At 39.1% G+C, this 16069-nt stretch overlaps 1 protein-coding gene across 13 annotated transcripts in view; it reads right to left on the bottom strand.

Moving 5' to 3' along the window:
* Positions 1 to 16069, bottom strand: part of LOC109424340 (collagen alpha-1(XVIII) chain) — a 1002865-nt gene that overhangs the window by 311962 nt on the left and 674834 nt on the right. For 11 of the 13 annotated variants that reach the window (XM_062854154.1, XM_062854161.1, XM_062854156.1 and 8 more), the window contains exon 5: positions 2576 to 2647. The exons of the other annotated variants lie outside the window; for them this stretch is intronic. In XM_062854154.1, coding sequence (XP_062710138.1) covers positions 2576 to 2647 — 72 coding nt within the window. The remainder of the gene's footprint in view (positions 1 to 2575; positions 2648 to 16069) is intronic. 13 annotated transcript variants of the gene reach the window in all.

Genomic DNA, 16069 nt, shown 5'->3' with positions numbered 1-16069 from the left:
ATACAAAGTATTCATACCGCCATGTCGAAAATGGAAGGTCCTACTGTGCCACCAGACTGCTCACGAATCGATCTGCACGCCCTCACTAGATGTTGACCAGGATATCCAAGGCGAGGAACTCAGGGCAACGAACGAAGAGGTGGTCTAGCGTTGGCGATTATCATAGCGGTTGGCAGTAGCGACAGATTTACGAATCGAAAAAGCCCCAGGACCGGACGTTAGTATCAAAAACAGCGATCCTCAAAAATCCTGTTATATCCAGGCAGGACCATAATGTAAAGCTGTTCAGAAGAGCAGTTTCCCCAATATCTGGAATCTACAGAAGCTAGTGCTGCTACCGAAGCCAGGTAAAGCTTCCGGCTACCGATCAGCGTAGAGGGCGAAATGCCTTGTGTATACTGTTGACAAATTGTTGGAGTGAGTAGTCCGAAACAGGCTCTCGACGTAAACACAGGGTAAAAGCGGTCGAGCGGTCTATCAGAGATGCAGTTTGGATTTCGGAAAGGCAGGTCCACTGTAGATATCATCAGAACGGTTGTTACTACTTCAACAGCCATGTTGATTACATCTGCAAGAAGACCACGAAGACGATCTCAGCAGCAGCGGAAGACTGTTACTAGCGAGCGTTCGTAAATAGGTACATCAGGTGTCGCAGGTGTTGTTGGCGGCAGTCAAGACGGACTAAAATCGAGTCTAACTGAACCGTACGTTTGGGTTTATTGATATAGATGCGCGTGTCGGGATCGTAGAGTTGCCTTCTACTGGAAGAAGATAGCAAATGCTACAGGGACCCGAGCAGAAGGGAATAGCAACAGGATAATAAAATATGTTGTTTTAAAGAAATAACTGAGTAGCGGAAAGAGTTATTTTCATGTTATTTACATAACATATCCTGTTATAAACTTGTCTGTCATAAGCGGCAAAATAACAAAAATTATAACAAAAAAATGTTCCTGGAAGACCTGTTTAATAACATGTTTTGTTGGTTTCAATAACAACTTAATAACAGCAAATTTTTAAAATATTTCAATAACAAATTTTGATATGAATACGTTATTGATAACAATCTGAAAACAAAATTTGCTTTTTTTTGTTGCGGATAGGAACTCCTCCAAAGTCCCATATGCATTCAATGGGATCTATTGTTAAATGTTTCATTCATAATTGGGACGCTATTGTTGTCGCAATCGATTTATTATCGAATACAGAGTGAAACATTAGTTTTCGTTTATTTTCCAAACAACTTACGATGAAAAACTACCGTCGTTTTGAAACCCTTTATTAGGTAGTTCATTGTTTATAAGACTAATTTACATTATAGTCTAGTCTAGTCTAGTCTAGTCTAGTCTAGTCTAGTCTAGTCTAGTCTAGTCTAGTCTAGTCTAGTCTAGTCTAGTCTAGTCTAGTCTAGTCTAGTCTAGTCTAGTCTAGTCTAGTCTAGTCTAGTCTAGTCTAGTCTAGTCTAGTCTAGTCTAGTCTAGTCTAGTCTAGTCTAGTCTAGTCTAGTCTAGTCTAGTCTAGTCTAGTCTAGTCTAGTCTAGTCTAGTCTAGTCTAGTCTAGTCTAGTCTAGTCTAGTCTAGTCTAGTCTAGTCTAGTCTAGTCTAGTCTAGTCTAGTCTAGTCTAGTCTAGTCTAGTCTAGTCTAGTCTAGTCTAGTCTAGTCTAGTCTAGTCTAGTCTAGTCTAGTCTAGTCTAGTCTAGTCTAGTCTAGTCTAGTCTAGTCTAGTCTAGTCTAGTCTAGTCTAGTCTAGTCTAGTCTAGTCTAGTCTAGTCTAGTCTAGTCTAGTCTAGTCTAGTCTAGTCTAGTCTAGTCTAGTCTAGTCTAGTCTAGTCTAGTCTAGTCTAGTCTAGTCTAGTCTAGTCTAGTCTAGTCTAGTCTAGTCTAGTCTAGTCTAGTCTAGTCTAGTCTAGTCTAGTCTAGTCTAGTCTAGTCTAGTCTAGTCTAGTCTAGTCTAGTCTAGTCTAGTCTAGTCTAGTCTAGTCTAGTCTAGTCTAGTCTAGTCTAGTCTAGTCTAGTCTAGTCTAGTCTAGTCTAGTCTAGTCTAGTCTAGTCTAGTCTAGTCTAGTCTAGTCTAGTCTAGTCTAGTCTAGTCTAGTCTAGTCTAGTCTAGTCTAGTCTAGTCTAGTCTAGTCTAGTCTAGTCTAGTCTAGTCTAGTCTAGTCTAGTCTAGTCTAGTCTAGTCTAGTCTAGTCTAGTCTAGTCTAGTCTAGTCTAGTCTAGTCTAGTCTAGTCTAGTCTAGTCTAGTCTAGTCTAGTCTAGTCTAGTCTAGTCTAGTCTAGTCTAGTCTAGTCTAGTCTAGTCTAGTCTAGTCTAGTCTAGTCTAGTCTAGTCTAGTCTAGTCTAGTCTAGTCTAGTCTAGTCTAGTCTAGTCTAGTCTAGTCTAGTCTAGTCTAGTCTAATGCAGTGTGCACTGGTGTTTTGGTGTAATTACGGTTGATTCTTTTGCAAGAGGCTGAAGGTTAAATAATTCTATGCATTGATTTCAAAGGTACATTTTGTAGTTCTGCATTAGATGTCATCTCATTATTGATACATTTGTTAGTTTTTCCATGTTTTTGTGCAAAATTACTTACGGTTGCCGTTCGGTTACAGTGCGTCTTGACAATCTCCGGATTGCCGTACAGCTTCAGAAACAATAGAGTTCCCTGGAGGAGGAGAATGTACAGGGCTTTTAGCATAATCATTGTTCTTCTTGTATGTTCTTCTGTGGAGAAACGTTCAAACCAAACCACTTATCGACGAATCTGCCATTATTGTTGCTATGTTTTCATTTCCGACGATGAAGGTTCAAAAGATTAAGTCGTCACTTGTAATTGTTTCCGTGATGGTAATCCTGGAGAATGGAGATTAATTTAATAATTTCCCGCCCACCGAAGCTTGGTGGTGCAGCTGCAGAAGCAGCAGCAGTACGACAACTGCCTGTTATCGAATAAATATTTCATTCGATCATATCGTCAAAGTAGCGATCCGAACGTGGGCTAGCCATGTTTTTTTAGCTCTCTCAGAGCTAATCCATTCGAGCCGAGCTGTCCGCTGCTGGTGGGATTTAAAATATTCATATCCAACCACACCACCAACCACCAACCCGCCAACCAACAAGAACCAATTCGTGTGTCTGGCCAGTTATTAATCCATGAGCAAATTGACACCACAAACAGTGTTCATCGGGACCGCACGCGCGCTTCGGCTCGAGCCGGTAATCCTTAATTAAAACAGCATCCGGCCGACGCCGCGCCACCACCACGGATCAGGAATCCAAACCCGAGACATTGTTGCTAATGACCGCAAAAATCCCGGTGACGGTGACCGGTTCTATTCTTGATGGAACCGGGGCGGAGTGCAATGGTGCATCATTCATCGGGAATGATTGATTATGGTCGGGATGCCGAATTTGGATCATAGTTTCATGAATTTCACACCAGCCGATGATGCGTACAAGGTCACTTTGATTACGGTTTTATCTAATCCGTGTTCGCTTGCAAATTGTACTGTGGATCAGAAACTGGAAATTTGTAACATATTTAGAAGACTTTTGGAAAAATGAGAAGACGAGTTCCCTGGAAAACCAGAGAAATATCTAAAGAAGTTCCTGAAGGAAATCCCAGGGAAATTCTTGGACGAATTCCCAGTGAAATTCCTGGACGAATTAACAGAGAAATTCCGGGACGAATTCCCAGGGAAATTCCTGGAGGAATTCCCATGGAAATTCCTGGAGGAGTTCCCATGGAAATTCCTGGAGGAATTCCCAGGGAAATTCCTGGAGGAATTCCCGGGGAAATTCCTGGAGGAATTCCTGGGGAAATTCCTTGAGGAATTCCCAGGGAGATTCCTGGAAGAATTCCCAGGGAGATTCCTGAAGGAATTCCCAGGGGTATTCCTGGAAGAATTCCCAGGGATATTCCTAGAGGAATTCGCAGGGAGATTCCTGGAGGAATTTCCAGGAAAATTCCCAGGGAAATTCCTGGAGGAATTCTCAGAGAAATTCCTGGAGGAATTCCCAGGGAAATTCCTGGAGGAATTCCCAGGGAAATTCCTGGAGGAATTCCCAGGGAAATTCCTGGAGGAATTCCCAGGGAAATTCCTGGAGGAATTCCCAGGGAAATTCCTGGAGAAATTCCCAGGGAAATTCCTGGAGGAATTCCCAGGGAAATTCCTGGAGGAATTCCCAGGGAAATTCCTGGAGGAATTCCCAGGGAAATTCATGGAGGAATTCCCAGGGAAATTCCTGGAGGAATTCCCAGGGAAATTCCTGGAGGAATTCCCAGGGAAATTCCTGGAGGAATTCCCAGGGAAATTCCTGGAGAAATTCCCAGGGAAATTCCTGGAGATATTCCCAGGGAAATTCCTGGAGGAATTCCCTGGGAAATTCCTGGAGGAATTCCCAGGGAAATTCCTGGAGGAATTCCCAGGGAAATTCCTGGAGGAATTCCCAGGGAAATTCCTGGAGGAATTCCCAGGGAAATTCCTGGAGGAATTCCCAGGGAAATTCCTGGAGGAATTCCCAGGGAAATTCCTGGAGGAATTCCCAGGGAAATTCCTGGAGGAATTCCCAGGAAATTCCTGGAGGAATTCCTAGGATAATGCTTGGAGGAATTCCCAGGAACATCCTGAAGGAATTCACAGGAAAATCCTGAAGGAATTCTCAGGGAAATTCCTGGAGGAGTTCCCAGGGAAATTCCTGGAGGAATTCCCAAGGAAGTTCCTGGAAGAATTCCCAGGGAAGTTCCTGGAGGAATTCCCAGGGAAGTTCCTGGAGGATTTCCCAGGGAAGTTCCTGGAGGAATTCCCAGGGAAGTTCCTGGAGAAATTCCCAGTGAAGTTCCTGAAGAAATTCCCAGAGAAGTTCCTGGAGAAATTCCCAGGGAAGTTCCTGGAGGAAATCCCAGGGAAGTTCCTGGAGGAAATCCCAGGGAAATTCCTGGAGGGATTCCCAGAGAAATTCCTGGAGGAGTTCCTAGAGAAACTTCTGGAGAAATTCCCAGGGAAATTCTTGGAGGAAATTCCAGGAAAACTCCTGGAGGAACTCCCAGGAAAACTCCTGGAGGAACTCCCAGGGAAATCCCTGAATAAATTCTCAGGGAAATTCCTGGAGGAATTCCCAGGGAAATTCCTGGAGGAATTCCCAGGGAAATTCCTGGAGGAATTCCCAGGGAAAATCCTGGAGGAATTCCCAGGAAAATTCCTGGAGGAATTCGCAGGGAAATTCCTGGAGGAATTCCCAGGGAAATTCCTGGAGGAATTCCCAGGGAAATTCCTGGAGGAATTCCCAGGGAAATTCCTGGAGGAATTCCCAGGGAAATTCCTGGAGGAATTCCCAGGGAAATTCCTGGAGGAATTCCCAGGGAAATTCCTGGAGGAATTCCCAGGGAAATTCCTGGAGGAATTCCCAGGGAAATTCCTGGAGGAATTCCCAGGGAAATTCCTGGAGGAATTCCCAGGGAAATTCCTGGAGGAATTCCCAGGGAAATTCTTGGAGGAATTCCCAGGGAAATTCCTGGAGGAATTCCCAGGGAAATTCCTGGAGGAATTCCCAGGGAAATTCCTGGAGGAATTCCCAGGGAAATTCCTGGAGGAATTCCCAGGGAAATTCCTGGAGGAATTCCCAGGGAAATTCCTGGAGGAATTCCCAGGGAAATTCCTGGAGGAATTCCCAGGGAAATTCCTGGAGGAATTCCCAGGGAAATTCCTGGAGGAATTCCCAGGGAAATTCCTGGAGGAATTCCCAGGGAAATTCCTGGAGGAATTCCCAGGGAAATTCCTGGAGGAATTCCCAGGGAAATTCCTGGAGGAATTCCCAGGGAAATTCCTGGAGGAATTCCCAGGGAAATTCTTGGAGGAATTCCCAGGGAAATTCCTGGAGGAATTCCCAGGGAAATTCCTGGAGGAATTGCCAGGGAAATTCCTGGAGGAATTCCCAGGGAAATTCCTGGAGGAATTCCCAGGGAAATTCCTGGAGGAATTCCCAGGGAAATTCCTGGAGGAATTCCCAGGGAAATTCCTGGAGGAATTCCCAGGGAAATTCCTGGAGGAATTCCCAGGGAAATTCCTGGAGGAATTCCCAGGGAAATTCCTGGAGGAATTCCCAGGGAAATTCCTGGAGGAATTCCCAGGGAAATTCCTGGAGGAATTCCCAGGGAAATTCCTGGAGGAATTCCCAGGGAAATTCCTGGAGGAATTCCCAGGGAAATTCCTGGAGGAATTTCCAAGGAAATTCCTGGAGGAATTCTTAGGGAAATTCCTGGAGGAATTCCCAGGGAAATTCCTGGAGGAATTCCCAGGGAAATTCCTGGAGGAATTCCCAGGGAAATTCCTGGAGGAATTCCCAGGGAAATTCCTGGAGGAATTCCCAGGGAAATTCCTGGAGGAATTCCCAGGGAAATTCCTGGAGGAATTCCCAGGGAAATTCCTGGAGGAATTCCCAGGGAAATTCCTGGAGGAATTCCCAGGGAAATTCCTGGAGGAATTCCCAGGGAAATTCCTGGAGGAATTCCCAGGGAAATTCCTGGAGGAATTCCCAGGGAAATTCCTGGAGGAATTCCCGAAGTTTTTGTGGAATTCCTAGAGAAATTTCATGGAGGAACTCCCACGGAAAATTCCTAGAGGAATTCCCAGATAAATTCTAGGAGGGATTGCCACAGAAGCTCCTGAAGGAGTTTTAAGAAAAATTCCTCTGGAAAATTCCAAGAAAACTCCTGTAGAACTTCTCATTGAAATCCGTGAAGAAATTTCTAAAGAATTTCTTGAAGGCATTCCTGGAAAAGCACCCACAGAACTTGAGGATAAACTGTCAGGATAATTCATGAAAATTTCTAACTTAACCTCTTGTATTTTATGAAAACGAATATTTTTACTCTAGTAGCTAAATTTCGATTAGTAATACATTATTTCCAACAGATTCGCCCACTCGAAACTAAAACCCCGTCCAAACCGATAAACTTCGAAATGAACTTGATGTTAATTAATAAATCCCAGAATCCTGATCCATTTTCCGTTTCGCTACAATTACGCTACAAATACCGCTTTCAATTAATGACCACCCACGCTCACGCACTCGCATACACAGACACCGAAACTGACTGAGCCTGACGGGGGGAGCCAGGCCCAGCTTCCATGGGATTCGATTCGCGAAACGAAAATGTTAATCTGCCATAATCGCTCCAGTCCGGTGAACGAGATCCATACAGTTACACCGCGCTCGGAATAGGCGCAAATACATCGGTCCACAAATTGAAGTGCATTTCGCAGTGAGCTTTCAATGCGCTGTTCCCCTAGCATCGGAAGTGAACAAATTTTGACGCCCATTGTTGCGTCCTCTATCGAAGTGGAAACGCATCGGTTCACATATTACCTGCTGAAATCTGTTCACCGCGGAGTTGAATCCCTTCCCCATATCGTTAAGCCGAACGCAACGCATCACTAGCGACGACTTTTCGCGTCAAGACCGGGTTTTGTGCGGAAAATTAGTGAACCGTATGCACTAAACTGCAACAGTTCGACGGCGGTGGAAGGTTGTGGGTATCAGTCCGAGTCAGTCAGTACCTATTAAACTAAAATCTCGGAATCGGATTGGATTGTTTATCGGGTGGGATTTGGAATCTGTGCGACTTGCAGCAGGAGATCGTAAGAGCTGCACGGCAACCTTGGTTATGCGCTCTAATGGGCGCCCACAATGATTGGCCAATGTTTACTTGTAAAAAAATACATTTATGTTATCAACTTTTTGTTACAGTTATTTTTGAGATTAAGCAAAACATTCCCCCAGATTTTCACGAAGATAACATTTTTCTTCGTGTTTTATGTGGAAATATTTTAAAATTTATGTTGAAATCCGCTTTAAAAAAATTTTCAAAAAATTTCCAGAAAAGTTTTTTTTTCTTAAATGCATTCTTGCATTTTAAAAATTTGACTGGCACCAGCATAATTATTTAAGAACTACAGGGAATAGACAAAATGATCGAGACAGGCAAAATTTTCGCTTTTCTAAAAATGTTCAACTAGCTGTAACTTTTCGAAAAGTGCATCAAATATTCTCAAATTTTCACTGTAAGTTCGTCAGATCATCATCATCTAGTTGTGTGACAGTGGTTCAAATTTAGAAAAGATCGGACTTTTCGCCACGAAGTTATAAAGATTCTTGAAAAAGGTATAATTATCCGATAGCCAACTTTGAGCTGTTTTATCTCCAGATTCAATCAACTGAATGCAATGAAATTTTGAACATTTATGACTTACATAATTAATTCTGAAAAACGTTTGACTAAACTTGAAATTTTTGATAAGAGAAATAGTTATAGCGATTTAATTTATTTTATTATTTTTCAGTAAATAGGTCTATTTTTAATATGCACCCCATAACCTTTTCAATTTATTGACGGCTATGTTGTTACTTTCCCTTCAAAACACATTTGTACATAAATCAATTAAAGCTGTTAATCCGGAGATTTAACAGCTGAAATTTGGCTATCGGATAATTATACTTTTTTCAAGAATCTTTATAACTTCATGGAGAATAACCCGATATTTTCCAAGTTAAGACCACTGATACACAACTAGTTGATGAACTTACAGTGAAAATTTGAGAATATTTGAAGCACTTTTCGAAAAGTTACAGCTAGTTGAACAGTTTTTTAAAAAGTGAAAAGTTTGTCTGCCCCGATCATTTTGTCTATCCCCTGTAGCTTTACCAGGAAAACTTTTTCTTGCCTGCTGCGTTTTTTGAAGCTTCTAGTCCAAGATCCCTTTGTGAAAAACGTATAAAAATCGATTTCCAAAAACATTTTATTGCTCAATGTTTTTTGGTTCATAAGCCCTTGTTTCGTCCAGCGGTAATTTAGGCTCCTACGTTGTGTAATAATTGCCCCGGAGGCAAGACGAAGACGTTCTACTTCAACTACGATTTATTTGCACCACAGAGAGGCAGTGCTCCTGCTCTGTGGTGTTATATTGCTTACAACTAACGTTACATATGGGATGAGCTGCCGCTTTTATAAGCGGCAGCGATAGTACGGACAATGCATACAAAGCGCAATGCGCTAAAGGCTAGCAACACGCAGCCCAGAACGGCGATGATAATGCCGTTGGGCTGCTTGCTACTAGCAGCAGAAGAAAGCGGAGACAAAACGACACAAATTGAATGCACGCCGCTGCGCTGCTGATGCTGCTTAGGGTGCCTGGGTGACGCCGTTCATGTGCTCCGCCAACAACCCTCTTTGGGTGAAAACTAACAGAACAAAGCAAAGATGAACTGATCAAAACAAAAAAAATATTCAAAAAATATTTGGTAGTTTTTTTTCTGGAATTTTGTTCAACTGAATTGCATGTTCAAAAAAAAAAAAAAAACTTCAGGGAGTTTAAGGATGTTAACAGAAATTTTTAAAAATTTTATATTTGTGGTTTTTTACATCACCTTTACAACGATCTTAAGACTGGACTCGAAAAAAATGAGACAGATAAAATAGTGTATAACTTTTGATTGCGTGCACAAAATTAGGATTTTTTGACCAGGAATTGTATATTATGTGAAGCTAATTAGATAAAATTTTTATCAAAATCGGTTAAGTGTTGGCAGAGATATTGGCGATACAATAAAATGAGATTTTGGGTACTTTGTGACATCCATTTTAAAAATAGCTAAACTGTTATTAACTTTGTTGTTAGCTAATCGAAACGTCTGAAAATTTGACTGTAAGTTCTCTATCTCTAAGTAAGGCCTAAAAAGTGGTGGGAATTTCATCATAATCGGTTCAGTGCTTTTTTTTAACAATTCAAACAAAAAAAGTTTTTTTAAATTTATGACAATTTTTAACATTGTATAATCAGTTTGCGCTATTTTGACTGTAGAACTGGAAACGCTGTTCCGATTTTTAACTTTGACAGTGTAGAGTTGTTGTGAAAATTTCAGCCATTTTGGTTGAATACCTTCAAAGTTAGAGCAGTTTGAATTTCACTATACAGAAAACTACATCTGCTTATAGTGACATAGTGCTACATGTATGGCTATAACTTTTTAACGGTTAAATCAAATTGAATGAAATTTTGACACAATACTTCTACATACATTTTTCACGTATAGAAAAATATTTGGCTCTCCAGATTTAGGTACAAAAAAGTTATATTTTTTAATGTGTTTGTTTTCCCAAGATTCTTAAATGGCGAGTCACTTGTTTCGACGATATCTCCGCTAGCACTTAACCGATTTTGATTATTATTTATTATTATGAACACTTAACCGATTTTTATGTTATTAGCTACACATAATGTACCATTCCTAATCAAAAACACAATCGAAAGTTATACACTATTTTGTGTTTCTCATTTTTTTTCGAGTCCAGTCTTTATTAGGGAAGTGGAACCATCTCGGCAAGGGTCCTATTTTGGGCACTTTTCTGCTATAACTCAGCCAATTCAAAATGCTGCAAGCTGTACAGCATAAGGTTGTGTAAAATATTTAGTGTTGTCTGAATCCATATATTAAGTCGATTTTGACGACAAAATTCCTAGAAAAACTGAATTTTAAGCAGGAATCTTTGAGAAATATCTAGAAAATGTTCTGGCGCAATGGTCTTTTCTACACAATATCTTCTTGCGGTCGCCGGGGCCCGTGTCACAATTGGTCATACATTTGCTATCATAAGCACGTGGTCATGGGTTCGATCCCAGCCCCGGCACTTTCGTCAGTTGCTCATTTCCCCTGAGAGCAGCTTGGACATCGGCGAACGGCTGGAAAAAGGAACAACCAACGGTCTCACATCAACATCCCCGTGCTCATCTTTCTACCATGATAGGGTTAAAACAGCGCAACGGCAACCAGTTCGATATAGTAGAATTGGAATAGAATACATTTAGGCATTGTACAAAGTGTAAGTACAGCTTCCAATTGGAATCGCTCACGCTGTGTACTAGTGGATAAAAGTGCTGTGAATAAAGTTAAGTGATTAAAGAGTAAAAAAATAAGAAAAACTTCTTGTGGAATTACTGGTACAATCTCTGGAATCACGGTAACTATTGAAGAAATTTGAAAAAAAATCCATGTTAGGACTTTTGACTTTATTACTGCCGTTGGATTTATATCTGTTAATTCCGTCTAAAAATCATTTCTGACCGGAAACAGCCAATAAAAGAGGGACTATTTAATCCTAAATTTTCTGTGAAATTCCCAAAAATGAGTAGCGGAAATTGTGGGTGATTTTGTAGCCGAGCTTTAAAAGATTTTTTTTCCAAACTTTTTTAAATTTTCTGAATTTATTCAATGCATCTATAACTTTGCCTAAAACATTGCCTTAAAGTGTATCTCTGATTGAGGAAGAAAATCTCTCTAGAAATCGCATAAAAAATCTCTAAAAAAATTGGATCGCAAATCTTCAAAAAAGTTCAGCCTTAATTCCAATTTAAAAAATCCTCATCCTGTTCTTCATAAAAATGCTGCAGCAATTTTGGGGTTTGCTTGGTATAGATCGTAAGTTTTCTTAGTATTTTTTCAAATAGAACTTATTTTTCTCGGATCAGAGAAAACAACCGGTGCATACATTACTGCAGTGCTTCCCAAACTGTGCCAAGAAAAAGCAAACTTATTACAGCAAACTACTTTTTCCTTTTTTTTAAATGTTTAGTACAACCACACGGATTCACGGAATTTTTCCAAATCCTACTCAAATATTCCGATGTTAACTATTTTTTTCAAATTCTGATGTTTTCAGAATTTGAAAACACTGTTTTTAAGACTAAGCGGACTTAGTATAATTGTTGTTTTTACTAATATCTGGTGATTCATACTTAATAGTTTAATAACCTTGTGAGAGGTCATTACATAATCGTTACTGTAAGTATCTCGGTTGTCGTGCTGTTTCAAACTTTGTGGGAAGACATTTTTTGCAAGCACAATTATTGAATCACGTATCGCACCCATCACCAGCCGTCCTTACGTGTTATAAACAATATTTTAGTCTATGTTTGCTGAAATATATCAAACTTTCAAAGTTCTGTACATTACAACTTCAATTAAATTTTATGAAACACATAAATTTCAAAGTATGTAAGCAGCTTGTTTTTATGTACATCTGACTTTTGAAAATTTAGTGACTTGATTTTTTTTCTTTGTCCAACTCTCTTACACCCGTCATAAGAGGAGGTACAGATGATCATCATGTATTGATTTCTTACCTGAAAAATCAATACTTTGATACTTTTGGTTTACAATTAGGGCCGATTAACATATCTCGAAATATTTGTTAATGCTTCTGTATTTAAATAAAAATAAATCTAAAATTTATGTTTGAGTTGGGCAGCCTTCAGATGTCATTGATTTTTTTTTTTTTCGCAACAATTTACATATTTGGCATTTCCGGCTCCACGCACGAATCGCGTAGACGCCACCTTTTTTAATTCAAATGAAATTTTGTTCTGCAATATTTTTCACCTTATTTTTGAAAAGTTTTTTCATACGCTTACTCTTAGATTTTTTTTGTTGTTTTTCTGTAGAAAGACTCTGAATTTGCCAACTAGCCCAGGGTGGTCAAATGCTTTTCTCATTTTTTAAATTTATTTTTCTTTTCATAGATATTTAAAAGCAAAAAAAAACGGAATTCTTATATTAAAAATTATTGAAATATATTGAAAGTAGATTTTACGTACAAGTTCCAATGAAAAAACACCTATGCATATTTTTTCCTACATCCAATCATACTTTAATTACAGTGAATTCAAAAAGTTATAAAAAAGAAAAAGAATAGGACCTTGATACATGTTATTCGAGAAGGTTTGGAAATTCACACTTCCTAAATTCGCTGTAATTTAACCCTCGAGTGATCGCGTTTTTGTATTTTGTACAACACGTTGAAAAAATGTCGATTTTAGTACTCAGTATTAGCGTGGTGTACGTGCAATTTATTTTTGGTATGAAAAATTCTAAAAATTTTTTGCTCTTGTTCTGAAACTTTATGAGAAATAAAAACTTGAGATAAAATAGTTATGAGCATTTTATTATCCAAGTCTACTTGAAAAATTTTGAAGCTAAAAGAAATAAATATATTAAAAAAATCGAAAGATAAGGTTTTTGAAAAATTGAAATTATGTTAAGTACTTCTATCATAGATCCGTGATCAATATTACTCTCAGTGTATTTTACTCTAAAATCAAATATCCTCAAACATCATCAAGGACATCATTTCAATTCAACAAACCGTATTCGAGTTATACTTTTTTTACAGGAAAATTAGGTATTTTTCAAACACTCATTTTAAAAGTTAAGTAAGGAAAAATGGTGAAGTGGTGTGTTGATGCAAAAGTAAATCATTCACGAAATCCAGAGAATGATCAAAAGCTCATACAAATTGAAATATCGAGTCAAAAATGGCATTTTTTTCGTGTTTGGTCTTGTTTTGCTCTATATTTCAGCAAGATCCCTAAATGCTTTTAGGAAGTTTAATATAATGCCTTGAAGTTCCATCTTTAATTTTTAGACTCTTGAAAAATATATTGTCCTGATTTTTTTAACGAGTGAATAAATCTTTGTTTATGTGTATTTAACTTTCTAATACTATAATACTAATAATACCCCTCTTAAGGAAGTTTTAGCGTTTTTTGTATTTTTCTTTGCTTCCAGTGAAGACTGCATTACATATTCTAAATTGATTTTTGAGGCTTTTTTGAGCTGATTTAAATTAAAAAAAAAAAATCATTTCTAATTGGTGTTTTGATAACCCTTCAGTTCAGTGTCATTGGTTTTTTATAAACCTACAAATTTACAAATTTAAAAATTTTCCTCTGCTATTATATCAGTTTAGTTTAGTGGAAATTATTTTCCTAAAAAATTTATGAAAAATAATTTTTCATGAAAAATGAAACAAACATTTTTTTGAAAATGATCACAAAGCCTCAAAATGTTGTCGTTCCAAAATCCATCAATAATTCAAATAGACTCCGGGAAAAATATTAAAAAATAAAAAAAAACTGTTAAAAAAACCATAAATAAAATAAAAGAAACAAGCTTACTACGATTTTGGATTGAAAAACATTAAATTTATATCAAAATAAAATATTTGGATATCTTAGGGTTAACAAGTTTTAAATCAAATAACATTTACATAATCTAGTACAATTGAATCATTTCTTAGTAAACAAATCTGAAAAAGTATTAGGTTGACTTCACTGAGCTAGTTTCACATCAGTTTCTGCTCACCATATCAATGCGACGTACGTCTCTTCCATGAAACACTTCAAATAAAATAGTTTCTTATTTCTCCCGGGACCGAGTGAGCCTGCAACCTGTCGTTCTCCAGCCCAGCGCCAGCTGATTCGTTCGAAGAAACAGCAGGGAGAGAAAAAAAGGAAACTGTAAATCACCCCCCTTCTCGAATAACGGATGGAAAAACTATGAATTGGGAGTTTGTATAATTTCCCTGGGTCCTTCTTCGTCTACCGCTTTCCACAGACAGCCGGCAGTAGAATTACAGAAATGTGAATGGGCAATCGAGCGAACCGAGAGAAAAAAGGTATATTTGTCAGTGGAAAATTATGCTTTTTTTCTTTTTTCTTGGTGCACCCTCAGAGTTTCAGGACTAATAGAGTTCGCAGTTTGCCGGCTGGCTGGCGCAGCAGTAGTGTCCCTGGTGGTGAAACTTTTACAATATTAGTTGTTGTTTAGATGAGACAGATTTGATGATGCTTTCATTCAGAAGGATTCCGAGTTGATTGGATTGCAGAAAACGTGGGGAAAGTTGTCCGTTTGATCGGACTGTTACTTTGTAGCAAACTGTCATGTGTCGTGGACAGGGCATTGAGCTTCTGTGAACTCTGAAATGACCTGATTCAGATTTTTTTTCTCTGAGTTGCCTAATAGCTTTGAACAATAATTTTGCCTATGGTGTATCTGTTATCAATTATCAATAGTAGCAGCCCGACAAGAAAGGAGATGGGAGAAATATTGAAAAATGTGAAGGGGCCCCCAGTATATAGCACTTCGATAATGGGAAGAGTTAAGCCCTCAAAGCCCTTACTTTGAGTACACGTTATTTGCACAACAGTATAGTCTCAATACGTTCATAATGAAACCTAGTATGGTGTTGTTCATAACAGCTTTGGCCTGCTTATAGAAGTTAAATGTTGAAACTCGTATCTCTAACTGCATAATAATGCTATTTTTTCTATTGTTGGAGCTCATCTAATGACCACCCCAAAAATGCCAGCATCAAAAAGACCTCACTAAGCTCTTCAACAAAACAGCTTTTGTCCCCAGTTTCCCAGTTGCGGATCGTACCGGTACTCCGAACTGCATCGAATTATTTTCCAATTAGATTCCGAATTTCCTCCGGTCTCAACTATTCCGGAGGCACAAACAAAATCCGGAACAGGAGGAGAGCACCCGAAAAACAAATGAACGGAGGAACCAGCTGTGTCAATCCATCTCGCATCGTGCTTGCACTTCCAGCTAACCGTGGTTTGTAGCTTTGCACTGCCATTATTGGCATGAAGTGGCATAGAAGGACCGGAATGATGACGTTCTATTGATCAAATTGTTATGCTTTGTGACAAACCATTCTATTTCAATTATTTTATTTTTTATCGTATGTAGTTGCTACAGGAATGATTTTGTGAACTACCAAAAGAATCCCTGAAGGAAGACAGAGAAGACAGAGAAGACAGAGAAGACAGAGAAGACAGAGAAGACGGAGAAGACAGAGAAGACAGAGAAGACAGAGAAGACAGAGAAGACAGAGAAGACAGAGAAGACAGAGAAGACAGAGAAGACAGAGAAGACAGAGAAGACAGAGAAGACAGAGAAGACAGAGAAGACAGAGAAGACAGAGAAGACAGAGAAGACAGAGAAGACAGAGAAGACAGAGAAGACAGAGAAGACAGAGAAGACAGAGAAGACAGAGAAGACAGAGAAGACAGAGAAGACAGAGAAGACAGAGAAGACAGAGAAGACAGAGAAGACAGAGAAGACAGAGAAGACAGAGAAGACAGAGAAGACAGAGAAGACAGAGAAGACAGAGAAGACAGAGAAGACAGAGAAGACAGAGAAGACAGAGAAGACAGAGAAGACAGAGAAGACAGAGAAGACAGAGAAG

This window comes from Aedes albopictus, chromosome 2 (assembly GCF_035046485.1).
Source record: "Aedes albopictus strain Foshan chromosome 2, AalbF5, whole genome shotgun sequence".
Lineage (NCBI taxonomy): Eukaryota > Metazoa > Arthropoda > Insecta > Diptera > Culicidae > Aedes > Aedes albopictus.
Note: the sequence above shows the minus strand (reverse complement) of the source record. Positions and strands in the feature narration are given on the sequence as shown.